Here is a 27,781-nt window from a genome sequence, read left to right as displayed (position 1 = left end):
AGTGACATGTATTCACTAAACAAAAACTTTCAATTCTTCAAAACTGATGTCTTTATTCTTATATGAATACACGCAATATCCGTTCGATTTGGGATAATCGAAAGTACGCAGATGAATGCTATTTCAAGACAAAATTTTACATGACAGTGAAAAGATTAGTATAAGAAAGATATCCTTGAGGTACGGGCTTGATGACGGATTGTTCATATCTATAACATAATGGATATATATTTGGTAATATGCTACGACAATAGTGGCTGTTATGTCTGCACATCATTGCTTGATAGTAATCTCTTACTTCTGTCACTGAATCCAAAGATTTTCCATAAGAATTGATAACATTGTTTACTTTCAGACTCGATGGAAACATTAGCTTATGAAATTTTGCAGAAATTACGAAGAGTCAATAAAGATACGATTGATGTCACAAATAGCGCAAATCATAATATAATTTCATATTGATGGTAATAGGGTAAATGAATATACAATTTAATTTACATTTGCTTTATTTAGAATCAGCTCTCGAACTTATTCCTGATATGTTACACAATATAAACATTTAATACGTCTTTTTTTTATGAAACGAATTGAGTTGTGCTTTTTCTTCTTTTTTTTTCCCCTTTTTTACACTTTTATTTATTTATTTGTATTTTTTTTTTTTGTCTGTATTTATTATTATTAATATTACTTAAATAATATTTTATTTCGTTTCTTCTGTTCAGTAATTGTAATTGTATATGAGTGAAGTACTTTATAGTGCACACAAGTTTTCAGCAGAGAATGCCGATGAGATTTCCCTTGCTGTAGGCGAGAAAATCGTTATTCTTGAAAAAGACGAAGGTTTTAATGACGGTTGGTGGAAGGTAATATAATAAAGAATTGTTTATGAGAACAATAACTTACACGTAGTATAGGGTCGTAACGAAAAGGGTGAAGTTGGGTTGTTTCCGGTCACATATACAGTAAAAACGCCACCTTCAATAGAACAAGAAAAAGCGAAAATATCAAACGGCAGTAAACACAGTTCGAGCTTGTCATCAAAGAACATACAATCCATCGTGAAACGCTCATTAAATAATCCTGTGTTAAAAGCAAAGTCGATTGAGGAATGGAATTCTGAACAAGTAGCTATTTGGTTAACAGAAATTGGATTTGATTCAAACCTTGCTGATATTTTTAAAGATCAAGAAATTACTGGAGACATATTATTAGAATTAACAGTGGATTCACTAAAAGAATTACAAATAGACACGTTTGGAAAGAGATTTAAAATACAAAATGCAATTACTGCTTTGAAAAATGAGTCAAAAGTAAGTCCAGTGAAAAGGAGTAAGAAAATGAAGAGACTAATTTACGTGTTGCTAGTACACGATGGAATCACGAGTGACATCACCATTATCAGATTATAGAGGCAATAATAATAGTGATAATGATGATTTAGTTTCCAATTACAGTACAGTTATTCGTAATTCACAACTAACTATCAAAAACAGACCATCCATGGAGTCAACTTCTAGTTTAATGCGAAAAGATAGCCAAAGTAGCGCTCACAGTTTTCTATCACAGCCTGCACCACTACCTGTAGTACAATCTAGATCAAACCAATTTCGACCTGAAAGAAGACATACATTAAGCAGTAACACTATACAAGAGGTAATACACATTATAAATACTTATATTGTTTCAATTTACATTTTCATATACAAAAAAAAAGCAGAATAACAATAATAATCAATATATCTATACACGATCTTCACTTAATAATCTTAACAATGCCAAATTACAATCCGTTCTGCCTTCTTCAGCCATGGTAAGGCGCTCAGAAGATACACCAATCACTCACGAAACATCCTTGATACCCGACATGGAAGGATGGCTTTATAAACAAGGAGATAGATACAAAAATTGGAATAAACGTTGGTTTGTACTTAAGGGAAACAATTTATTTTATTTCAAAAGTCCAAAGGTATGTTATTCTTATAGCTATTATGCATTATAGTAACACATAAGAAACTAGGCTATTCGGATGAAAGGAATTGTAAACTTGAAAGGATATCGAATTGAGGTGGATAGTTCTATTCAAGTAGGAAAATTCTGCTTTAAAGCCCATCATGAAAAGGAGCGCACTTTTTACTTCTACACAGACCAAGAAAAATACATGAAAGATTGGGTTAAAGCCCTCATGAAGGCAACCATTGAAAGAGACTACGGCAGTAAAGTGTGATATAATACATAACAAGATACGTTCTAATCTATACATGTTTAGCGCCTGTCATGTCTTCAAGTACAATTCCTACCGTGTCTTTGGAAACAGCTCGTAGAATGAGACCTCGACCTCCTTCCACTATATTTCAATCACAACAACAAAAAACTCGTTCCTCATCTCAGCATCAACAATTTGGACTTTTACCTATGGAAGAAGAACATATACCACCCTTTTCACAATCACTCTCCTCTCCCCCCATGAGCATCGGCACATGTTCACCTTCTTTGACGAGCCAAACTGGGATGCGTATAGCAGACAACACGTCCGATTATTCCTTTGACCACAATTCAAATCCAAGGTTAAATGATTCTGGATTCAACAGTACTACAAGTGGAATGATGCACAGTCCGAGTCGGTCCCTAACACATAGTACCACCAGCAGCAGTAGTAGTGGTAGCAGTGGCAGATCCGCTGCTGCTGCTATTAATTCGGGTAGAATCTTGGGTCGTATATCTTCGCCCATTCAGAAACCACCCGCGTCCTCGGTCACTCCTAGCATGATCCTTTATCCGGACGAGGAAGATGAAGATTTAATTGATCCTGAAAATGCAAGTGTACTGGAATCAAACAAATATAACCGCTTCTCGGATGACTTGCCTTCCTCTCGTCATTATCAGCCTACACCTCAACATCACCGAGAGATCATGAGCAAGAGAAAAGAATACATTGATTGGGTGAACCTTCATGTTCAAGATGAAATTCATGATCTTTCAGAAATTTCTACGGGCCAAGCTTTGTTGCAATTATTAGAAAGCTTAAGTAATAGGGAGATCAAGCGAGCGCCTGTTAATATTAATCAATCAGGCTATTCACAAATGATGGATCGCATGATAACTGCTTTTGAATATATGCATCAAGAAGGCATTGATTTGGATGGAGGATACACATTTAGAGGTAAAACTTGATATAATATAGCTTTGATTTTACTCATGTTAAAAAAAAAGACATTTTAAACGGAAATGAAACTAAAATAATGGCTTTACTTGATTCGATCAAAGCGTGGTATGGCGTGTCACTATCATCAAGAACAGGTTTGTCCCCTTATTCTAAGCACACTACAAATAAAAAGACTGCTAGCGGAGGTACATTTGGAGAAGAAGAAGAAAATAAGTTAAGAGCCTTAGACGACTATTCTGAGAACATTCTTGTATAAAAAATAAAAATCCTTTTACTTGCATATATGATATAAACATTTAATAATCTATTACTGATTTATCCAATATGTTTCTATTATTGTCTATGCTCTATTGAACCATAGAAAGACAAGGAGCAAGGAACAGTTTACCAGTAGCAGCTCCGATAATCGTCTTGATTGCCACAATGATCCACAAAATAACTAAAGAACAAGTAAATATACTTGTCAAGACATAAAAAAACATGGAATCTAAAATCTTGGCAATTGCCAAGGTTGCAGCCGTGTATACTCCCAAAGGGAAAGTCAGCCCCCACCAACCCATGTTGAACGGAATCTTTTGCTTGAGAGTGATGCCCACAGAACAAATAGCGATTACCAAGTACCAAAGACCATAGCCCCAGAGTAAGAGTGCAATGATAAACCCTGTGCCATAGGCTGTGTTGCCCAAACTGGAAATATAACGATCGCCCAGTATCAGCTGTGCTCCTGAACCCAATTGGATCATACCGTAGGCACCTTGACCAAGGGGACCCAAAGGTAGAAAAGCACTGATAATCACCTCTTTAGGTGGTAGTTTATGAATGGCCAGTCGATAGAAATAAATAACAATGATCGAGAGCGCTAGCAAGAGTCCTACCCCCATTGTAATGTAAGAGATAATCAAGATTACTAAAGCTTTTGTTTGGTCCAAATAATGACATAACAAACCGCCAGAAGCGGCTGTAACAACAGCAGGAACAATAGGCAACAGCCATGTACCATTCATGGTTTCTAAAGCATGTGCATGGTGTACAATAAAATAATAAGGCACTAAAAAGCAGCTAAATACAGTCAAAGCAAACTCGATACACCACAATATAAAAGCGAGATCTGCAGCCCAGCTGAATTTGTCTATGAGTACAATTGTCGTATAGTTCGTGATTGTTGTCAATCCCATCGGAATAGTGCCGACAAACATACTCTGAGCTGGGTGTTTTATCATGAGCATAAATATACCCGGAAACATTATATATCTAAGGATAGTGATGATGGTAAGCACACAGTAAACGACGACGTTGATTAAATAAATGACAAGTGAAATGGTTTGAAGCCCTTTGAATTGAAATGGAAAGCCTTGTAGTAAAATGGAGATAATACCAGTTCCCATAGTAACACTAAACCATGAAGGAGTAAAATGTCGAATAACCTCTGAAAAACCCTTTTTCTTTTTCTCTATCATTGTTGAAAATTGATTAACAACAACAAAAAGAAACATAAGATAGCCACCAGAATTTATTTTTTAATGAGGGAAAATTTTTAACCTGCGAAAATGTATCACAAAATGCTTGCGTCTTATTCGTCATTGTGAATACAAAGATTAATAGCTCAACATCGCTTTTTTTTTACGTTATACAATCTCATTCGAATGCATCTGCTCCATTGTAGGTTGTGACTAATACCATTTACATCATCAGCTAAAGGTTTGCAAAAAATTACCAGTCATTTCAAATTTATCAAGTACTTTCTTCTACTATGGATACATAGATCAAATTATTATGAACAAATCTACATTTGTTAATCATAACAATATAGAAACTATGCACTTTTTCATTAGAATCAAAGAGATAGCTTACCAAGATCTTTTTATTTTCATGCAATATTTCTATTAACATCTTCTTGTTCCTAGTCCGATTGGATATGATTCATATTCTCGGATATGCTTAGCAGTATACATTTGCGGTATTACCCGTTCTATTGGATGTATACATTTTGTACAAGACAACGGATAGGTTTCTGTGAAACTAAGCAAAAAACTTATTTTCTATGTATATATGAACTCTTGTTCCATTTGGCATTTCTTATAGTTGCTCAAATGGAAGGGCTGTTCTTCAACAAAAATATATGGCATCTTAGTTGTAGTAAATTCATCATTATTGATAATTTTTACAAGATAAATCACAATCTAGAAATAGGATTAAACTTATTTCTCCATGTTTCTTTTTTAGTATACCACTTGGGCTATATTACCACCTCATAAATTTACCATAAGGGTGAGCATATACAGTACTACTCCTTTGCAATTAGGCATGATGACACTCTAGAAAAAGCATATACGCTTTTATATAAAATCATGAAACAACCTTCTACATCTTTTTCTTATAAATATTCATACTTGAAAATGTAACATTTCTATTTTTTTAAGTAATATTAAATATTATTCCTTGGATATAATAAAAGCAATCCCTAAACACAAAAATATCAGACTAAAGAAGAAAAGATCATGAGGAACTTTAAAAAACCACGTATACTGATCCTGTATATTTTATTTTTCTGCTACTATTCATAATAATCTCATCCTGATTACAAGTACAACCGAATTGGTCACTGCGCTTAAGATGTAAATATATACTTATCTTTTGTTATTTATATACTAGTAATCTTGTTATTCCTATAAACAGCATTGACGATTCAGAAAGCAATAAAAGGAAATCAAATTTCACACTAGAAATCAAAAATAGAAAAATGGAGTTGTTTGTTTTCTCTATTGAAGTGAAACATATGGATGCTCCAAGTAGACATCAAGAAGAATGTAACTTTACAGAACTCACGATACAGTAAATATTAGATGCTGATACTTAATTGAATTTGGGTGTCAAAAACTCTGTATTATTTGGTTTGTTTTGTAAGGATATATGCTAGTTTTCAATATCAAAATGAACAACGTTTCTATACTCAAAAGGCTCATATCAACTTTTTATAATAAGGTTCTGCTGCTTGTTGTTTAGAATGATTTTGGTAAACGACAGCATTTACATGCTAGTGATGCTGGAAAGTTTTTCTCTTGTGGAAGAGACTCTTGATATCATGAATATCCCAACGAGGGGTGAATTTTTTTTTTTTTTTTTTTTTTTTTTTTTTTTTTTTTTTTTTTTTTTTTGCTTAATGTGTAATCATAAATAGCCATGCTTTAACAGCTTTATATTAATACTTTTTATAGGAGAAACTTCAATGTTTCAATGAAAAGAACAAGAAGAGAAATAGAAATGAGAGGAAAATAAGATAAAACTCATAAAACCTTCTTTTTCGACAAAGTTAGAAAAAGACTGATTTATCATGCTTGATGCTTAACTTAATATAACTAGCTTCAGTACAAAGATTCACCAAAACCTTATAAGCAACAAATATAGATGCCCGTAGCCATTTTGATCGCCATCAAGACGAGAACATCAAGTATTGATTGATGGTTCAACATGAAAGGATGCCAAAAAAAGAATACTAAAGAGTATAAAAAAAGGCCTGCTATCAACACGTTATTTATGCGTTGAAAGATATTTGAGATTTCAGCTTGGAAAGAAGTAACTGACAACTTACTTTGGCTTTGTATATATTTCATAGGTGTGCAATCTATAATCTTTAGCTATATTCTTTACTCGGCAATTATTTTCATTTAAATAATGTATCAATTGAAAAAATGCGGTGACCACAACACCAATTGAAGACCACTATTTTTTCTTTTTTATGCTTTTAAATATTGGGCTTATTTTATTTCTTTTAAAAGTGAGCTAAAAAAATTACTCAATTTTAAGCCCAAAAAGAAACGAATTACTAAAAATATATAAAAAGAAAGAAAGAAATAATTAACGGTTGGGCTTTCTTTTTCTTTTACTTTCTTTCAAAAAATGTCAGCCTATAATAGACACGACGACGATTTCTATGAAAAACCAAGGTCGCCACCAGTCATACCGCACCATGTTGATACATCAAGGGACTCAAACGATCAGTATAATATGAAAGAGATACCCGTTAACTCACCTTCACCTTATCCAGTATATAACCAACATAACGTTACTACCGATCCAAGCCTAATGAATAATCCATACAGTGACTCTCATCAACATGGATATGGCCGAGACTCTTTATCAGACATGAAGTTTATAGGCCATTATGACTCGGATGATGATATGGAAAAGATTATTCCAAGAGAAAGAAAGAAACGATCCTGCATGGATAAAATGTGTTGCGGATGTTGCACTTGTTGTCCCAAGTGGATGAGATGGTGCACTTGTATCATATTTATTATTATTATTATACTTGCTATCGTTATTGGTGTACTTGCTGCCTTGTTTAAAGTACCCACTGTCACATTCTCTGGTCTCGAGCAATCTCCTACTATTACACACCTCAACAATGTATTAAACATGACCTTCAACTTTGGCATCACTGTGAATAATCCTAATTTTGAAAGTATTACATTTGAAAAGATTGTAGCAGATGTAAGTCTTATACAGACATGTTCGTGTAGCAATATTTAAAGCAGTATACGTAGGCATATTATCCTTCACCTTATAATGTTAAAATCGGTGGTGGTGAAATAAATAATGTTCACATTAATTCGAATGGAATTACAAATATTACTTTTCCCTTTTCAGTCGCTGTTAACTCTACTAATCAAGCAGAACAAGGTGTATTAATGGACTTGGTTACAAAATGTGGATTAGACGGTAGTGCAAAGGAAAATATCAATTTTAACTATTACGTTTATCCTACTGTACGTATCATTGGTATTCCCATCACTCCAACTATATCAAAATCAATGAGTATAGCTTGCCCCTTACAGGTAAAAATAGAGCATTGCTATTTTTAAACTTTTTCATGTACTCATCCATCCTCTTCAAACTATAATAGGGAGATGACCTGACTTCACTTTTGGGATCTGTTTAACATGGTGTGCATTCTCTTCAACCCCTATATATTTATATCTAATGTAAATGTCTTTTTCTTTCTCTCTTTTCTATTAAAAAATGAAATGAATGAATATATTCCCTTTATTATCACAAATACGTGCTGAATTACGAAACAATTTATATAAAGTTCATATCATGTCATAAGCACTTGTGCAACATAATTTATATGGACATTATTATTCTGAATCTCTGTTAAATTTGTCTAGATTTATCCCAATAGATTTGCAACAAAGTCAGACAACTAATAACCTAGGAATAATGATTCAATTCGATTATAAATCTTTAATAAAAAAATAACAAATGAAGAGGATAATTTGTGAGCTACAAATAAAAAATAGAAACGAAGGCTTATCCAGGAACAACCATATTATCTGACCAATAAGAACAAAATCCGATTCAAGGTGAGCATATTCATAGTGACATATAAGCATAACGATTAACATAAAAAAGTAAAAAGCCTGTCTTTTTCAAATCTGACAAGAAAATAAGCAATAGTCTTGCTTTATCTAAAATCAATTGTAGGCTTGTTTACTAAAGAATTGATATACAAAGAAATTCATTATTTCTACAATCACTTTCGTATGGCTGCATGAAAAAATACAAGAAATCAAAAACATGTGAATGTTCCCTGTCTGTAGATCATAAAATAATGGTCCATAAATAATTAAATCAAGATAACTATGTATCATTTTCATCAACAAGACCTTCATATTTTATAATCTTATTTATATTTTCATCAAGATGTCCTTTGTCAACATACTTGTGTATCCATAAAATATTAACAAAAATACAGATTATCTCAATAAGATTCGTATTGTAAGACTACACTAATAACACAGTGTTAAACATGAAAGAAGGATTAATATACAAAGTCTAATAGTAGCTCGTATAAGTATTCATCTGCAAAAATTTCATGTTAACGCCTTTTAACTCCTACGCAATCCTCTGTCCATTTCTCAACGATCTATGGACTATCCTCACTAGCATTATGGACATTATTAAAACAAGTATTCTCTTGCGGTTTAGTATCAGGACTATGAATATCTCGGTGAGAAACAAGGTTTGTGCAGTTTTCATTGCACTAGAGACGGATGGAATAACCCAGTTTCATGCATCCTATAAAGCTGATTTCTTGCCTACAAGAGTAGAATGTCATATTTGCGGTACCTTGGTTTGATTCCTTACTATTAAAAAATACCTTTTACTGGCCGCTATCGGTTTCATAATTATCATCAGTTACAGAAGTTAAATAACGATTAGTTAAGTTGTGCTTTAGAGAATTAGAGCTTCTTAAAAGTAGAGAAACAAGAAAGTAGTACTTCCCATGTTTCTTTTTTCCTTTTATGTATCTGCATTCGACATGAAGTCTTTTAGAGAAGTTACCGACATTAAATTCCTCTCGCTGAATACGGTTGGATTATAAGCAATCAATTTCAAAATCACTTTTTCAAAATAATATATAAGCTGAACACGCGAATTATACTGTTTTAGGGGAATTATCTACCAAAACAGTAAGTTTTAAAATAAGGGATTCTTTTTACAACGTAAAGCAGAAACAAATATAACAAAAGAAAGCGTTCATAGCCTATTGACTAGAGTATTGCTGACTGTATGCTCTTAAACAACATTATTTAACTGTAATGGATATAATAATTGAAGAAGGGCAGAATACACAAAATAAACGAGAGAATAAGCGAAATAGTCTAGTAAAATCTGGAAAGTGTTAACGAAATATTCTTTGATAAATACATAAAAAATAAACCTCACGTCATATTATACTTGACTTTCTAACACAACAAAACACCAGGCATATAAGAATGGATGTAAAATTCAGCATCTTTATTTGTATAAATGCTTGTATGTTGGAAACTCTATATATGCAAACTTTTTTTTTTCTTTTGCTCTTTACTCTTCTGCCACTTCGCCTTCATCATATCCTTCTGCCTCTTCTCCCTCCTCTCCTTCCATAACTTCATCATCGTCTCTTGGTATTGTTTGTAGAATTGTGTTCAACATATTTTCTAAATCCTCCTCTCCAAAACGCTCTTCACATTCTTCTATAATCTAAAATAGGTGGATTAACATTTCCTTCCTGATCATCCTTCTTTTTTTCCCCTTCTCTTCATTTATTTCTTTTACCAAATAAATTTCAACTGCACTCTTTGGTCTAAGGTTCAACATTTGCAACTTTTCAGCTTTTGTCAGATTATAATGAGAAATAGCTTGCATGAAATCAGCGATTTGTTCTGGTGATTGTGTATTTACAGGTGTTTCCTTCAAATATTCTGTCAACTACTCGTAAACAATGAGTCCAGAAGCAAACATGTTTTAAAAAAAGTCAATTACCTCAAATTGAACTGTTCTTAAACTCTCTGGATATTCTACGGAAGGATCATTCTTTTGAATTTGCTTTTGCAACTCCTGGCTCTCTTCTAGAAGCTTGAGTACCTCATAATTAGATATAAGAGCTGAACGTGCATTTTTTATTTGCATTATTTGTATTATTAGTCAAGGAAAAGATTGAAGGAGAGAACTCGGCAAGCAGATTTTTATTTTTGTGACATCTTACATTTTTATACTCAGAAACCTATACATCAAAATTGCCTCCTTAATTTTAAACACCATATTACACATTGTTGACAATACATTATCTTTAATCTGTCTCTGTGTTCGAGCTAACTATTTTACGCAGATTTGAAAGCATAATACAACATACTAGAAAAGTGGGCTGAATAATGCAATTTTAAAAATAGTAAATTCTAATTTTAACATAAAATGATGAGCATCTATATTATTGAGAAGCCCATTGATGGAAACTTATTTAGAGATTAAGTATCTATATTGTTTTTGATCTATAAGATTTCCATAAAACAAGGGGCATTTTCCAATCCTTCTTTTGCAACAAAGGATCAAATGGATTAAAGTTGACTTTTTCAAGGTTTTCTAAATATTTTACATAAGGGACCTATTCAGGTATGCCAGTTTAAATAAGAGATAAAAGCTTTATGCGACGTGACTTACCGCTGATAACAACACTGGGAAGGCCTCGTCAGGGATGGATTTGAGTAGTGATCTAGCCGTCAGCAATTGATCATAAGCAGCAGTGGCTACATCGTATACAACATCATCCATACCATCAACTTGTCCACGAAACACGTTTTCCTGGGATACATCGTACTAAAATTTCGATTAGCTTTAGAGTGATCGTACAACATTTTCAAACATTCACAAGTGGAAACATCATCCTTACCTTTGCTGTAATTTCAGCTGGTAAAACCAATCGTTTTTGACTAACATGGAATGGCAAAGCACGTAAAAAGGTTGCTATACCAATCATTTTTCCTATGTGACTAATAGCATGATCGGCATTAACATCCTTAATTCCCAATGATTCAAGCTGCAGATATAATAAACTAGATTGTGTATTCTCAGCATAAGTTTCCATATCTTTAATAGTCATGAATTGATGATCATCCAGATTAGAAGTCTAAAATTTATATATTTTTATTTCATTGATATTAGCTGTGTTTTTTCTTTCTGGTAGCTTACTCGTTCATTAATGATTCGTTTCATCCATATAGCTGACAATTTTGATGCTTTTAAAGCTTCTGATAAAGCCAAGGCAATAGGCTGTTGTGGTGGTTTACCCTATAATATAAATAATTAATTTCACCTTTATAATCTTGAGCTTCCAAAAAAATATAAAAAAATTACAGTGTAGATCTTATCCAAAGTGTCTTTCCAGAACTGCATTCTCATTTTTCCAATTTCTGGTTTGGAAATGTTTTCACGAATCGATGCTAATTCAATGTTAAATGCTCGAATTGCGTATTGTGTATTTCTCAAATGAGAAGGATAAAAGGGTACGCATAAATATCCATCATAGTCTCTCTGTCTAGGAAAAGAATTTGTTAGGGTCTAGCCTGTCAAAAATTAAATATTTATTTTATTACCTTGTAAGATCTTTACAATATTTTAGAGAAGATTCTAAGCGGATAGGATTTGCAGCTGTTGAATACTTTACTGCAGGTATCAAGCGAAGTACATTTGGTAATTTTGCGTGCTGCGATGAGATCATTTGTTTTATTAATGTAAGTTGAAGGAAATACAATATTTTTCAGAGTTCGTGACTTGACAGAATATTTTGAGATCTAATTTTTTCTGCGGCATTAAAATTCATAAAGAAAAGCCCCTATGCAACGTGCTTGTAATCTATTTTGACATATATACATCAATCGCATCGCGTATTCAACACAAAGCAGTTTTTTAAGCCCAAGGACTAGTCAAATATAATTTTTCGCTTTATTTAAAATGCGTTCATATTTATTAAAAAACAATATACGCTACTTGTACAAAGAAACTAAAGACCGCATTTGCCTGATCTACAAGTTTCGAGACAGTCATCACTGGAAGAGCAGCAATATCCATCTTTACCATCACCCTTTCTCTTGCCTCTAGAGCCAGGTTTACAGGATGAAGAAGGAGCAGTAGGACCGTTACATTTACCGCTGACACAGTCATCCTGACAGTCAGCTTGAGTCTTGCAGCAGTAACCACTGTAGCCATCGCCCTTTTCTAATCCATAGGATCCAGAAGTACATGATGTGTTAGGCTTGGGCTTAGGGTTGACAGGACCATTGCATTTACCGCTGATACAATCGTCAGTACAAGTGGGGCCTGGGTTTCACAGCAGTAACCATTGTAACCACTTAAAGCCTAGAGTGCTCTAAGCCATAGGATCCAGAGACACAGGAACCAGAGGAAGAACCAGAGGAAGAAGAACCAGAGGAGCCAGAGTAATCTGTAGGGTAGACAAAGTTTGTTTCCCAGTAAGGTTGACTGATTCCGTTACAGCTCAAGGCAGGGACAACATTGAAAGTCTTTTCGAGGGTAGGCAACCAATGCATTGTCATGTTTACAGTCTTGCGGTTAAGTTCGTGTTCAAGAACGACGAGACCCGTCTTAAACTTTCCAGCCTTCTCAGCGTTGATCCAGCTTTGAAAGTATCCATCGACCTTCTTGGGGGAGAGGGTTCCACCATTGTCATTGTCAGGCATATTCCAGTCATTTGAATCTTCATTCCAAAGAACAGTTCTTAAGCCCATTTGCCATGCAATCGAGCGCACACGATCATCCACATCACCTTGAGGAGGACGCCAGCATTTGGGAGTCACGCCAGTGGCCTCCTTGATGGCTTTCAGGGTCCAGTATAATTCAGCGACGACCTTAATATTACTTTGTGTGGTCATGACTGGATGAGACCAAGTGTGAACGCAGAGTTGATGACCGTTGTTCAACGCACGCTTGGCTGCAGCAGGATAAGTGACTACATTGGAACCAATATACTAAAGAAGGTTTAGTACGAAAAATCAAAAAGAAATGTGTAACTTACGAAAAGGTTAGCATGGAGGTTTCTCTTGGCCAAAAAGTTATAAAGTGCGGGCTCTGCATAGGGATTTTCTTTTGAAGCGCCTTCGGCATCAGCATCAAGCTTGTTGAATGGCCCGTCATCATAAGTAAGACCCCAATCGCCCTTCTTGGGACATTCGTAGATATCAGGAGGCAAGTAAGAAGCCTTGGGTTTGACGCAGTTCGTGTCTGACCACCAACAGTAGGGATCATCATCACCATCGCTATCAAACTCCCAATCGCCATTGGACTTTTGCTTTCTGACGGGAGCTTTGGGAACCTTGGACCAGTTGATTTTCTTGTAAACAGCTTTGATTTCAGGGTGAGAAGTGTCGGGAGATGACCAGGGCTCAGGGTATCCCTTCAATGTTTCAGTGGATAATTTGGAGCTTGTATCATATGGACCAGCATTATAAGAGGAGACGACGCCGCTAGCTTTCTTAATTTTGGGGAAACTAGGAGAGAATTGAGGAAGATAGTTGCTACTAGTGGAAGTAGCAGCATAAACCTGAACAGCACCAGCGGCAAGTAAGAGGACCGAATTTGTGATAAGCATGAAATGAATGGAAAGATAAAAGGAAAGTGTGTGTTTTTTTTTCTAGCTTGAGTAAAAAAAAAAAAAGTAAGATAACTACATCACTGAATCAGAGAGTAGCATTATATATATGCGTGCGCGTGTTACACTAGAATCATTTCAATGCTATTTTTAAATTTAAAATCACCATAATTGGCATTGAGCAGAAAACAGACAAACCAGTATTACTATCAACGCAGTGTAAGGTATATTTTGACCCTAATTATTATAATTCATTTTCGGTATTACAATTGCCACTGCACCTGTGAAAAGAGTAAGACTGGCTGTTTTCAAAGTCATGCCTATACATCCTTATTTATTTTTCTGTTTTCTGCTCTTTTTAGTTACAGAAAGCGACTGTTCAAAGCAAAAAACGGCAAAGACAAACAGAGCAAGTTACATTGACTTCCAAAAACGAATATTTGTCATATAACCTTTAGGTTAAATGAACGTGGTGGACATGCAAAGCGCTTCTTGTTTTGTATTGCTTGTACACATGTGCCGCATTCGTGTAACTGAAATCTCTTTAATCCCTAATGTTTACCCTTTTTACAATGAAAAAATTGAAGAGTGCCAGAGTTGTAAACTACTTGAAGTTTGATAAAAGCAAACCCAAATAATGAAATGATATTTAAACAGAGATGAGTCATTCAAATTGAATGGATTGTGTCTATTGAAAAGAAAGTAACACACTTCTTTTTAAAACAAAAAACCCCGTCGATTGGTAAACAATGCAAACATGGTTCTGTTTATAGCCACATCGCTGCTCAAATATAGCATATGGTATATTTTGAAACGTGAAAAAGTGGTCGACCTTATTAGCATACGACCTATCGGTCCTTTCCATTTACATTAGAGAAAGAAACAGTCACTGCTCCTACGACATTTATAAGAAAAGGTTGATGTCTATTTGTAATTGGATAAGAGCAGCATTAAAAGACTTAAATAAAGAAAAACGTGCAGAATGCCAACAATGGAAAATGAGAAGTGTTTTTTTTTTTTTTTTTTTTTTTTTTAATAAAGCTATCCGTTTTATAAAAGTAGAAATTAAAAAAAAATTGAGACAGAGAGAGAGGGACTGATTTCTAATTGTTCATAATGGGCAGATACTTTTTTGTTGAATATAAGCTAGATTAAGACACTTTATTGTAAAAGAAATTGTTTAATACCAAGGTTTTTGTTCCTTGTGTGAATAGTTGAATATAGCATCAACATGTATGTCGGAGAATTACCTCAAAACGGGAATTTGCTCTTTAAATTCTAATTTTACCAAATTTGTGAGATTTATAAAAGAAAGCAACTTTCTCAAAGAATGTACATATGAATTGATGATAGATTCAACAAGGGTAGATTGAATATCAAATAACCACATATTTATATACAAGGATATGAATTTTTAAACAATGACTCTTGTCCAATTCATAAAAATCAAAATCCTCCGTGACATAGCTCTAATTAGTATTAATCTATTTATATACTTTTACAAGAAAGTAGTGTGGAATTGAACTATAAGGGTAATGAAATCTGACAAAGACTGTACATATAAGATACAGTGAATATGTCTTTAGATTCTTTTCAAATGATAGCATACTCAAATGGGGGGCAGATAAAGAAGAAACAATAAATAAAACTTATAGGCCATTAAAAGCGATTAGAGGCTTTCTTATAAAATTGAAAGAATAAATAGTATGTTTAAGTCCATTCTTAATAACCTTCAATATCGTACGCCGACATCCTACGCAAGAGAAAAGGAATACCATTAGATGCAGCAGAAGAGCACTACCAGTGAATATTGCTGCTTTCCGACAATAATTAGGATACGTTGTATTGTTGTGTGAGAATTGATAAAATACTTTGGTAAATTGAATGTAAAAAAAAAAGAAAAAAAGTAAATTAAAGGGAAGAATGAAGAGGAGAGGATAGAATTCGACTGTTATTCTTGAACGATTAACCGCTTTGGACTTTTTTTGGGAAGGAATGAATCAAGTTACAGTAGCTTTCTTTGATATAGTCTGGATGTGTTTTGGGTTTAATGTAAAAAGAGGATGACATTTATCAAATAAAACTTGGTTATGTTTGTTTTATTTTATAGAGTGCCCTAAAGGATGATTGAACTCTGTAGTTTTCATGCATGTTGTTTAATTCATATTAACATTAAGACTTACAAAGACAATCATTTTCATAAAGTGCCTTTGGAAAAAGATGCAGTAAATCATTAGACTACAGAACTCCTGATGAATTTAAGCAAATGTCTCTCTTTCCCCCTCCCCTTTTTTTTATTTTGTTTAATGCTTCAATTATTAGGAGTACATTGAGTGTAATCTTCATTTCTCTTTGTTACCTTGTTTAATATATCCTGCAGTCAAATGGCAATTCCCCTATTTTATGATTCATAAACTCACCATAATTTCTTTTCAATCATCAAATATTCTCCAGTGATGATTGGTAATCATCATGAAGCATAAATCTAGAAAGAAAGAAAAACAACAAAAAGCCACAAAGAAGAAAGTACATCATTTTCAATTAAAATCAAATCTGATTACTGTCAAAGAAGACAGTGTGAACGGTGGAGTTGATTACTTTGAAAAAAATAAATGTCGATTTCCCAAATTTAATCGTCGCTAATCCTAAAATAGATCGTTGGTGAGCCAACAATAATGTGTCGCCAAAGAATTTCTATTTTTTGTCAATTTATGCTCAAAACAATTGTCGCAAATGAAAATTCTGTTTGTATTGAACCCAAGTTCAAGTTGGAGCAGATTTTGAAGATTTCAAAATCGTTCAATTTGCGGTTTTCATTAAAATTAACTTGCGGGTTTTCGAGATTCTTAAAGTAAATGCTTTTCATGTCTGACACATACAATATCTAGTCGGTAAGTCTAAAAAAATACGGATATTAAAATTAGATGGTGTGAAATCGCTTTTTTAGATACTTTATGGTCATTTCAATCCTACTTCCTTGTTAATATATTTGTCTCATAATACCTTTGAGTGCCTAATCCTGCCTCGACAATTGCCGACGGTAACCATTGAACAGGCTACAACGATACGAGGCGTGAGTTTGGTTCCCTTATCCAGTGGATTACCTCGAATATCGATTTTAACCTTCGCCCAACACTCTTCTATAAGCACATCACCTCCTTCATTCATAGCTTCCGCAACAAAAGAAGAAGAATGAATGCTCTATTGTCCATAATGATAAGAAAAACCTTTCTTATCATATTTATTCAATATGCTTTTTTAATTTATTTTTCTGCGATGTAAACAGAATCGGCTCCTTGAATCTATAAATCAATGTAATGCTTAAACAATCTTTTTATAAATCTGTTTAATTTGATGTAAGAGTACATCAAATCATGCTATTGTTTCATAGTAATACGGGCGGAATACTCAAACAAATATAGTTGTAATACCCTAAGCATTTTAAAGAAAATGAAAATAGTGTCCCTTGGAGTCTGTATCACACTGGAGTGACAGAGATATAACTTTATTGACATAAAAATAAAATTAAATAATATGTGCTTCTTGGCTAATTGATTCGACAGATAGCCCACTAAATTCAACGAGTCCAAGTTTTTCTTTTACTAGTTCTTTTTGTACCTACTGTGTAGTAAGAATGCGATCCTATAAAAAAAAGTCAGAATTCTCAGAAATATCTATGTTTGCGGTAGCAGTATATATACAAACAACGTTGCTAAAAGTTCAAGATACTGAACAAAATAAAGTCGGTCATTCCAGTTTGTTGGCAGTTTAGCTGACCTTTTTTTCTGTGGATTTTCAGTTTTTTTTGCCCTCAGTTACATATAGTTCACACTACATTATATATTCGAAAGGGTAAATGAAAAAAAAAAAAAAAAAGATTGATGAAGCAGGATGACTTGTCAATCTACCTCTTCTTTGTAGTTGTTTGTAGAAGCTGACAAAGAGCCTTGAACAGGAATGGCGCGTTCAACATTTGTCGACATATACTAAAATGTAAGCTTATCATCAATCACTTTTAACATAAAAAGCCAGACCAAATCAGAAGGGTCTACATTGTCTAACTTGCGTTTTTTTTTCCTAACTAAGAAAAAATAGTTGAACAAAAAAGCTGCTTGTAGTTCCCTCTCACAGTTACTATATATTGGTTGAAATCAGGGCCGTCTGATTTACGTGTCTGATCATGTTCCATATCCATTGGGGATTCTACATCCAAAGCCTCACACAACTCATCTAAAAAGTCTTGATCTGTTTGAAGGACAGGAGTTGCAGTTTTCAGTTCGGTAGAGGATGTAGAATGTATAGCGTTCAATACTGAAACGGTCGACGCTTGGGTGTCCCGAATATACTTATCTAATTGGTCGCCCTCGTTATCCTCAACACGCTTACAAAACTGTCTTGTATGTCCATTTTTACCACATCCATAGCACACTTGTTTCTGCCTATCCGAACAAGCCATGTGCCAGACAACATTTACTTCCTTCTTCCCCTTCTTCTAAAGGTAAAGATTCAGATTCAACAGGCCGATCTCGTAGAACTCGATCATAAAAGAGGGGATAATGTCAGAATTAATTATAGATCCGTACATAACATTAGAATCCCTTAATATCGTTAGCGTACACAAGGAATCAGTCTCATCTTGCGTGCCCAACATTGTCTTGAGTATTCTTTGAAAGTTTGAAACGCAATCTTGCGCCACGAAAGCGCCTCTTTGCATTGACGCTTGAGAGATAGATGTCTCCTTTACTTTCATTCTTTTTTCCTATCAAACCACATGTATTTGTCTTCGGCTCCCCACACTCAAGTAAACTTCATTCTTGACAAGAAAAGGGGAAAAAGACAAACTAACAAGAATTGGCCAACTTGATTTAGTTTAGGAGAATACAGAGATAGGTATACATATGAATATATTTTGCTATATCAGTTAGACTATAGATAGAAGCATTGTCCATATTAAGGTAATATCCTTTCAATTCTGGATACTTGTTCATTTCATCAAGAATAACCCTTAAAAAGCACAAATGGTGCTCCGTCACTGTTTCTGCATTATAAGCATTAGCCTCACATTCAAGCTTTTTCTCTGATACAATTTGAAACTCTTAAAGTAACGTTAATTAAGCCAGTGGCAGGTATCAAAATAGGTAGCTATTGCATAAGCTTTGGCTATTTGAGCCTTAAATTCGGTGAAGCTGACTTTTTATTTTGGTTAATTGTCTTTTTCAACGTCAGCCAATCTTTTCCTGAAGTTGGTGAATGATTTCCCAAAGAAAGTGTATAACCCAAATAAAAAGAAAAGCAACTACATCCAACAGAGCAAAGATAGACCAAAAAATGAGTTTCTAGGCGGTGTTTTAAGAATGATGATGACGCATCTTGTTGACCAAAAAAATTGCACTTTGAGAACTGCAAATTGAATGATTTTGAACAGCTAATTGAAATCTTCAAAATCTGCCCCAACTTGATCTTGGGTTCAATGTAAACAGAATTTTCATTTGCGACAAGTGTTGTAAGCATGAATCGAAATTCTTTGGCGACACATTCTTCCGTTCGCACTGTACAACGAATCCGATCTATTCCCCCTCCCCTATATTTGATAGATTTTATGGAATGAAGGGGGGAAGGTACCTGAATGTGACTTTGAATTTCAAATAGATCTCCTACAGGTGAATGGTTCGTTGAATAATAAAAAGAATATATATTTTCTAGTGTTTTATTTTAATAGACACACACGTTCAAAAGAAAAAGTAGAAATAATATGCGTATTTTTTAGCAAGTAGTCAAGATGAGGGATGTTTGATGGAAGCATCAGATATCGCGTGATGAATATGAATTCTAAAGGCTTGTATCTTTTATGTTTTGGTACCTTAACTTTATTTTGACATGATAGGTTCCAGTTCCGATTTGTTAATAAAAAAAAAAAAAAAAAAAAAAAAAAAAAGTCAAAATGTGAGGGGTTGATTCAAAGGCAGTTATTGATAAGCCAACAGAAGGTTTATAGAATAGATTTCATCTGATTTTGAACGAGTATAAAGAAGCAAACAAAACAGCTTTGCTCAGTGTGATTCCCATGCGGGTTATCTCCATGTCTCCCGGCCCACGAGCTGCATATATTTTTAATAACCGATCCCGTTTCATTTAACAATGATTTATTGGCACGAGCTACCGAAATTAAACTTGACTTGAATTATTTGCTTTCTGATGCTCAAGCATTGGATTATTCCTTTTGGTCTTATTGAATAGATGTCTATTCAACCAGAAAATAGACTGAATGTAGATGAATGCTTGTATTATTTAGAGATAAATTAAATGAACGATGGTGAGTGAAAGAGTTCATATCAAGTTTAGATCAGATAGATCGGGGAAAATGAAATTCAGTGTTTATTTTTAGATTATTTTTTAGGTGTGTGATCGTCACTCTTTATTATCGCTCTGAATTTAGTCAGTCATTGTGGTTAGTATGCATATCATCTTTATCCTATCATCACCCTACTTCTTTCTATTATCAACAAGACATTCTCTTCTTATCCAATTTAGTTTCAGCTATTTCCAAGCTTTTCCCAAAACAAAACCCAAATTGTTTATTAAAAGAGAGAGAAAGAGAGGAGAGGGGGGGGGATAGAATTTTAAATCTCAGGGTTCAGCTGTTGAAAAAGTTTCTATTGAAAGTGGTAGTTTGATGAAAAGAGATTGAAATGAGTGAATAAATCTGAGTTTTATAAATCAAGATTGGGTGAGAACCAATTATGAAAAGATAAGGACAATAGAAATCAGTGAGAACAATTGTTCTATTTACACAAAATGGACAATTAGAGTAACATTTTCAAGAATACAAGATTATACTTTTACCAGTACAGCCCATCTCACGTTTTATCTATTTTTTTTTTTTTTGAGGAGATCATTCTCCTCCTTCTCCCTTTTGTTTCCTTTGATGTTTACCATTTGCTGCTTTATTTACTATGGATCCAAGGAGCCAAACACGAGCTATACACTCCATAGGTCCTCTTATTCTATCGTGGATTGATTACAACACTGGAAGTGGTCTGTGATCTTTAAGGAAATTGTATCGGAGAAATCAGTGACAAATGAAAGTGGGACAAAATATACTAGTGACACGTTCTTTTTTTTTTTCTGCATTATTTGGTCTTTTTAGTTGTAAATAAAGTTTGACTAAAAAAAAAATTTTAGTTCACGAGTAAAGAAAAAAAGAATCCCTCTCCCCCCCCTTTTCTCCTATGTTTGAATATTAGCCAATCATTTCCTTTCGTGTCACTTTCTCCTTTATTTTCTATTCTATAAAGTATCTCATCTTCTTTCCTTCTCTTTCTTTAATCATTCTAGAATGATGAAACCTTATAGTCAGCAAGGAGCAAGTCACTCTATTTATCGACCAGCTTATTATCGTATCCCATCCACTGGTCATCTTCATAAAGAAACAAGTCCTGAGATGATGACTTCTATCGTCGTACCTTCCATGTCCAATACGATATCTTGTGCTTATTACATTAATAGACAATTGAATGTAAGTTGAAATAAGCATTCTTTTATTTTATTTATTCAATTTCAATCAGTATCAACCCACAATGCACCATGTACCTATTCATCACACATTAGAAAATGCTATTATCACCTATGATACAACCATCGAACATCAACAAAAGGATTTAGTCAAGGATGTCTTCTTTTCACCCGCAATGAACGATAGAGAAATGTCTCCTTCTTCTGCTTCATCTACTCAAAGTGATGATGATGAGGAAGAGGAAGAGGATCATCGTTCGTTCAGTCCTATCGAACTCTTGGCGTTAGAAGAAGAAAATGATCTGTTTAACTTTGGTCTTGAACCACTCGATAAAAAACCTGGATTGAATCAAAAGACAATTAAAATAAATCAAGAATTATCATCTGCTGTGGATGATGTTGTGTCCAGAAAGAGAAGATGGTTTGATAGCCTATTGGAACACAACAAGAAACAAAAACTTCAAGAATTGACTATGGAGAATAATGAGTTGGATGGTTATTTTGAAGAATCAGACGATGAGGATTTAATCAGTCACCATAGTACCCTGACACTGTTTGAACAAGATGAACTCTCCTCTGTTGACTCATGGGAAGACAAAGAGACAAAGAAAGATCAAAAACAGTCAAAGAAAATAGACATCATCCAACCCGATCCTTATCAGCACACACCTAAAACCAAACCTCGTCCAACTGCTCAACCCACCATTTATCAAAAACTAACCAAGGCCAATATCGATTGGTGTCGATATTGTGGTACGACCGAAGGTGTGAACTGGAGACCAGGTCCTTGGGGTAAGAGAACGTTATGTAATAAGCATGGGTGTGATTATAAAGGATATGGATTTGCATGTAAACTACCAAGACTTGATCTCACTCAGTTCACAAAAGAATCCATCGATCAAAGACATCGACCGGTCCTTCAACTCTACTGCTCTTCTTGTCAACGCAACGAATCTTGGCAAGGCAATGTGTTGGTACGCTGTGAGGGGTGTCCCAAGGCGTATCATCAAAAATGCTGTCCTCAAGAATTAACAGACGCATTCGTCCTATCCACCGAACCCTGGTTTTGTACCGAATCGTGCTCTGAAAACAGTCGACGAAAGAGGATCCTTGTTGAACTACCAAGAAAAAGATTACCTTTGATGTCTGCTCCAAGTAAATCAACTTTACTCGAAAACAAGCGATTTTCAATTTCCAAATAATTTTATCCTCTCTCTTTTCCTATTGTACATAACCCTCTATGCCCTCCTTATATCTCACTGTATACTAAATCATACCCCTCCTCTCCCTTTTTTCTTTCTTTATACATGAAAGTGTCTACACATGCTTCTTTTTTTTTTAATAAAGACAATACAATATTAATCAACTATTTTGTTTTTTAAATAAATCGACTTGTGTTTGCACTCGAAGGTCTATTATCTTCTGCCAAATAAGGTTCCCATTTCGCCTTTAAATCTTCTACACTACTGCTACTGTGTCGGTGATTCATTTTTGCCCGAGACGATCGCGTCGGCGTTTGTGCCAATCGGTCAAAGACACTCGACGAGGCCTTGTCACTGATCGGCGTTCGTTTGATCAATCTCTGAACTGGGCTAGGACGCTGTTGTTGTTGTTGTTGTTGTTCTTGTAAGGATGTATCGGATTGTATCGAAGACCTTCTCAAGTGACTACTCAGGATAGATGACGTACTGGAATCATGATCTGACAGGTAATTGTCTATATTCTCTGGTTGCCAAGACAATCTTCCTTGAATCATGTTATAAAATCTATCGGGTGAGGGTGTGATTGAGTCTCTTTTTTGAGAATGAAGTGCGGGTGGGGGTTGCAAGTGTGGGTTATAAAGGGGTGAAGCAACGGGTGAATTAGGCAAGCTGATCAATTGGGCATGGCTGTTCTCGCTCAAATTACTCACACTGTCCCTTTTCATCATGTCCTGTTCCTTGACCTTCTTCATGCTGTTCAAGGCGTGTGTGAGCTCAAGGATGGTCTGTTCCATATTTTTCATGGTCGTCTGCCGTTCGTTGTCCGTCATTTTCAAGTCCATGATGTCATCCACTAGATTTTCTATGATCGTCTTGCATTCATCTACTTCAAAGGACTTGATCAGCCTACTGGTCACTTCATACGCAATCTCGGGTGCTGCATTCACCGGCACACTGAATTGTTCATCAAACGTGTCAATGTCCATCCACTGCTGTTCATCTTGACTCACTTCTGTCACAATTTCATCCACAAACGTCACATGTTTTGCTGGTCTGTTAAACACGGCCAATCCCATCTGTTCTTCTGCCTGCAAACTGTCTTCGGCTGCCTCCTTTTGCAAACTGTGGACTCGAGCAGACAGATAGGAGATCTCGGCTGTGATCAGCTCAATACGCTCGTCCATCAGCTCGATCGCGATCGTATCCATCGCTTGGCCCGTGTTTCGTTCATGCTCTCTCTCTGCATCATACACTTGCTCCCTTTCTTCTTCTAGCTCCATCTTTTCTTTCACCAAACTTTCTCGTCGGATCAGCAGATTCTCCATTTCCACAATGGCCTGTTTTCCTTGAATGTATTGTGCCAGTGCCTTGTCCAGCAACTGCTTTTTGCGAGTCACTCGAATACCCAACGGAATCGGATTCTTCTTCTTTTTCTTTGGAAACCCATGTCCACCTCCACGAGCGATCACTGCAAAATGACCTCCCAAGACAGGCGTGAGTTGTGCCAGCATGCGTTCATCCAGGATACCTCCTTCACGTACGGCCTTTTTCATCACGGACAGGGTCTGTTTCAGTTGATTGGTACTCATCATGATCTCCTCATCCCGTTTCTTTAACACCGTCTTTTGTTCTTCATGTTCTCTTTCCAGCCTTTTCTTTGCTTGGTTCGATTGGGCTTGCTGTCTTTGGAGCTGCTGAATCTTGCGTTCTTGTCGCAAGATCTGCTCACGCACACGCTCCGCCTCGGCTCGCATCTGTTGGGCCAGTCGTCTCTTTTCTGTCTCGAGTCGCTGGATGTTGGACTTGAGTGACTTGAGTGCGTTCTCGTTTTGGTTGCGAGCGGATTGAACGGTACTGGTGGCGTTTGTATACTTGCGAGTCAAGTCGAGGATCCTTGCATTGAGCTGCTTGATCTTGCCTTCATACTCTTGACGTATCACAGGTTCAATCTGTTGTTTGATATCAGCCTTGATGGCCATGTTCGACTTGGTTCGCATCAGGGACATGTCCTTTTCTTTTTGAGTCTCTGCCAATTGGGTTCGAAGGGAGCTGATCATGTCTTCAAATTTTGTACGCATAAAGGTATATTCGGTCTCTGATTTCTCGAGATGAGAAACAAGTTCTTCTTTCACTTTGATGTCTGATTGTATTTGATGTAGCATACGAGACAGTTGGGCCGTATATCTTGAATTAGGCTGTTGTGGCTGTTGTTGTTTTTGAGTGATTCGACCCAAAAGTGTGCTCTCTTCACTAAATTCTGATCGCGTAGGATCTTGGCCTTTGTCATCTTTCCATAAAGGTATGGTCTAAACAACAACATTAATATCAAATCAGACCCACTTTTTTTTTTTTTTTTTTGGTTACAAGTGATTCAATGTCTTGGATAAATTCGTCAATGTCTAAAGTGCACTCTTTGTCTTCCTTTTCATCCAATTCCTTCTTCTCCTCTTCAAAAGCCTACATCCACCTGATTTAGTAATAATAAAAAAAATGCTTGTTTTAGCTTACTTTTAATTCATCTTCCCAGCTGGAGTCTTCAGGAGGCTAATTTTTTTTTTTTGGAGGTGAAACAAAAAGCTCAGCCCTTGTCATTCATAAAGTAAGAAATCATCTTTGACTCACCTTGACTAATTCAAGCACTTGAAGACTTTTTCTAATGTCTGCACGTACTTTTGCGATACTTTCCTTTACTTCATCATGTCGCACGATATCCTGTTCCTGAAAATCGTTGACATAGCCTTCATCTTCCACCTCTGCCAACCTTGCTTTACTGATCCGTTTGTATTTCTTTCTTTGGCTAGCACTTGTGCTTTTCGTGATGATCGGTCGACGCATCTTGCTGGATCGGCTGACGTGACGTTTGGTACTGTTACTCGTCGTGAGCTTTTTATGCACGGGCTGAGTAAACTTTTGGAGGAGGAGACGCTGATCCTGGATGGTTTTCAGCTGACGTTGTGTATCCTCTAGTTGGTCTCTAAGGTCTTGTATCGTTCTCAAATGCCCTTCAATCACAGGATGCGTTTTGACCGTTCGATGGGATCCAACGCTTTCTGAACCAGCCTCGGTATCATCCTCTGTCTTCCTCATCCATTCGCCCAACTCACGCTCCATCAATAAGGTATCTCGTTCAGTGGTCAATCGTAAGATCTCTGCTTTCATGTCTTGCCTTTCAGACGAATCACCCGATTGTCCTGTCCGAAGCTCGGCAAGTTCGAGTCGTAACTTGGACACCAAGGCCTTCAACTGGCTGACCTCAACGGACGAACCGGCGAATTCCTGATTGACGCTGACACGATTCTTGATATTCCGAGCACGGTTAGCGTATTTCAACGTGCTCAAGGTCTCTTGAAAATTAGTATCCGCTGGTGAAACACAGGCCAACATGAGGGTCTGACTGTTGCCACCGAGGGAATCTTGCAAGAGTCGAGTGAGCTTACTGTCTCGGTAGGGTATATGGGTTGCCTTTCGCGTTTCATCTCCCAAGGCTGAGATGACGTTGCCCAAGGCCAATAAGCCCGAATTGATCGCGATGCCTTCTCGAGCTCGATCGCCTTGTGCATGTGTTCTCTTTAACTATCCATTTCAGAGTTAATCACATCGTGTTTGAACAAATAGAGTACTTTACACGTTCAGAACCTGCTAAATCAACAAAATGAAATTTACTCGAGAGCGACTTCATCCCTCGTTTGCCATCCTCGTCTTCTTGTGGCTTTTGCTGTTTGAGTAAGATGGAAAAGATGGCATGAGATCGTGAAGAGACAGAGTTCATTTCGGTTGATCCCGTGGTACGATTCAGAGAGCCTTGGGCCAAGAAATTCAAGACGTCGCCTGGGCTGTAACAGATTTCTTCCTTGACGCCGCTCCAATAGATTTGACCTGTGATATCTTCCCGAATGGATACTTCAGTGACTTGTTGGGATTGAGATCGACGCTTGGATGAGTGGGTGTTGTTTAACAAGTCGATGAATTCTTCGTTATAAAGTTCAAGAAACGAGACATAAACTTCATATTTAAATTCAGAGTCTTGTGCTTCACGGTTTTTTAATATTTCAAATAATTTAATGATGCAACGAGGCACAATGCCTTTGTGTTCCCCCATTTTTATTTTTTCAGTCAAAAAGTCAAACAAGAAAACAATCAAAGTTTACCTTCATCTTCAGACCTATTCTCCATATTATTTAAAGTAGTTCCCATACTGTATGTCTTGCCAGATCCTGTTTGACTACAATCAATCCATCAGTTTCTATTTCTTAAATATCATTTCACTTACCCATAAGCTAAGATGGTAGCATTAAACCTTTCAAATCATGTTAGATTCAACCTATTTTATTATTTATTTCTTTTACCCTTCAATGAATTTATCTAATAGTGGGGATGCTGCTTGTTGGTATACTTTTGATTGATCTGTCTTGCTGTGGAATACATAATCATATGTAAAGGATTTGTCTGCACCTATCAATATTTGTGGCGCATCTGGTATACATGATATACATTCTGTACAGTTATTGACTATCTCTTTTTCAGTTAACGGTCGAACCCTTAAGCCAACCCTTCATAGATCATCAGCTTTAAATCATCTAACCATTTTCTAAAGTTCTATACCTCACAGCTGTTGAAGTCATTATTTATTTACAAACACAAAAAAGAAAGGAAAAAAAAAAAAACGCTAAAAAAAAGGGGGAAAAAAAAAAATGAAAAAAAAAAAAATAAAATAAAATAAAATGTCGGCAAGGATTCCGAATGGGGATGACACTGCGTACTTGAAAATTGAACTTCAAAAACTTTTCAAGTCGCTGTTGTCGAAATTCAAGGATGCTTTTTTTAATGTCGTATTTACAAATAAAAAACTAGCGTGGTTTGGTAAGAAGACAGTGTGAGAGTCAAAAAGTAAAAAGACAGGTTGGAATAGAACCTCTGATGTTAATAAAACTGTTCATAACCTAAATATTTCCATTTGAGAATAAATGCATTCATTTT

The 27,781-nt window shown here is 35.6% G+C and overlaps 9 protein-coding genes across 9 annotated transcripts; 3 read left to right on the top strand and 6 right to left on the bottom strand.

Annotated features, from left to right (window-relative positions):
• Window positions 1–737: 737 nt before the first annotated feature.
• Window positions 738–3,171, top strand: RO3G_09565 (uncharacterized protein; the record flags this gene model as incomplete). Its single annotated transcript, XM_067664150.1, has 6 exons — window positions 738–863; window positions 915–1,310; window positions 1,366–1,653; window positions 1,718–1,966; window positions 2,018–2,213; window positions 2,267–3,171. The coding sequence occupies 6 exons, from the start codon at window positions 738–740 to the stop codon at window positions 3,169–3,171; spliced, it is 2,160 nt and encodes a 719-aa protein (XP_067520251.1).
• A 339-nt stretch (window positions 3,172–3,510) lies between these two features.
• Window positions 3,511–4,620, bottom strand: RO3G_09564 (uncharacterized protein; the record flags this gene model as incomplete). Its single annotated transcript, XM_067664149.1, has 2 exons — window positions 3,511–4,211; window positions 4,362–4,620. 2 exons carry the CDS (start codon window positions 4,618–4,620, stop codon window positions 3,511–3,513), a joined length of 960 nt encoding a protein of 319 aa, XP_067520250.1.
• A 2,440-nt stretch (window positions 4,621–7,060) lies between these two features.
• Window positions 7,061–8,102, top strand: RO3G_09563 (uncharacterized protein; the record flags this gene model as incomplete). Its single annotated transcript, XM_067664148.1, has 3 exons — window positions 7,061–7,654; window positions 7,708–7,998; window positions 8,067–8,102. 3 exons carry the CDS (start codon window positions 7,061–7,063, stop codon window positions 8,100–8,102), a joined length of 921 nt encoding a protein of 306 aa, XP_067520249.1.
• A 1,928-nt stretch (window positions 8,103–10,030) lies between these two features.
• Window positions 10,031–10,618, bottom strand: RO3G_09562 (uncharacterized protein; the record flags this gene model as incomplete). Its single annotated transcript, XM_067664147.1, has 3 exons — window positions 10,031–10,189; window positions 10,265–10,417; window positions 10,472–10,618. 3 exons carry the CDS (start codon window positions 10,616–10,618, stop codon window positions 10,031–10,033), a joined length of 459 nt encoding a protein of 152 aa, XP_067520248.1.
• Window positions 10,619–10,961: 343 nt separating this feature from the next.
• On the bottom strand, window positions 10,962–11,884 carry RO3G_09561 (uncharacterized protein; the record flags this gene model as incomplete). Its single annotated transcript, XM_067664146.1, has 5 exons — window positions 10,962–11,090; window positions 11,147–11,302; window positions 11,376–11,612; window positions 11,675–11,773; window positions 11,840–11,884. The coding sequence occupies 5 exons, from the start codon at window positions 11,882–11,884 to the stop codon at window positions 10,962–10,964; spliced, it is 666 nt and encodes a 221-aa protein (XP_067520247.1).
• A 601-nt stretch (window positions 11,885–12,485) lies between these two features.
• RO3G_09560 (uncharacterized protein) lies at window positions 12,486–14,090 on the bottom strand (the record flags this gene model as incomplete). Its single annotated transcript, XM_067664145.1, has 3 exons — window positions 12,486–12,802; window positions 12,978–13,470; window positions 13,518–14,090. 3 exons carry the CDS (start codon window positions 14,088–14,090, stop codon window positions 12,486–12,488), a joined length of 1,383 nt encoding a protein of 460 aa, XP_067520246.1.
• Window positions 14,091–17,885: 3,795 nt separating this feature from the next.
• Window positions 17,886–18,546, bottom strand: RO3G_09559 (uncharacterized protein; the record flags this gene model as incomplete). Its single annotated transcript, XM_067664144.1, has 3 exons — window positions 17,886–17,921; window positions 17,999–18,076; window positions 18,226–18,546. 3 exons carry the CDS (start codon window positions 18,544–18,546, stop codon window positions 17,886–17,888), a joined length of 435 nt encoding a protein of 144 aa, XP_067520245.1.
• A 2,985-nt stretch (window positions 18,547–21,531) lies between these two features.
• On the top strand, window positions 21,532–22,634 carry RO3G_09558 (uncharacterized protein; the record flags this gene model as incomplete). The annotated part of the gene is made up of 3 exons (XM_067664143.1): window positions 21,532–21,606; window positions 21,656–22,394; window positions 22,507–22,634. 3 exons carry the CDS (start codon window positions 21,532–21,534, stop codon window positions 22,632–22,634), a joined length of 942 nt encoding a protein of 313 aa, XP_067520244.1.
• Window positions 22,635–22,980: 346 nt separating this feature from the next.
• RO3G_09557 (uncharacterized protein) lies at window positions 22,981–27,426 on the bottom strand (the record flags this gene model as incomplete). Its single annotated transcript, XM_067664142.1, has 9 exons — window positions 22,981–25,110; window positions 25,169–25,261; window positions 25,313–25,348; window positions 25,427–26,377; window positions 26,430–26,806; window positions 26,953–27,026; window positions 27,075–27,101; window positions 27,151–27,216; window positions 27,407–27,426. 9 exons carry the CDS (start codon window positions 27,424–27,426, stop codon window positions 22,981–22,983), a joined length of 3,774 nt encoding a protein of 1,257 aa, XP_067520243.1.
• Window positions 27,427–27,781: the final 355 nt, after the last annotated feature.

Source organism: Rhizopus delemar, genomic scaffold (genome assembly GCF_000149305.1).
Source record: "Rhizopus delemar RA 99-880 supercont3.7 genomic scaffold, whole genome shotgun sequence".
Taxonomy (NCBI): Eukaryota; Fungi; Mucoromycota; class Mucoromycetes; order Mucorales; family Rhizopodaceae; genus Rhizopus; species Rhizopus delemar.
This window is presented reverse-complemented; position numbering and strand designations above follow the sequence as displayed.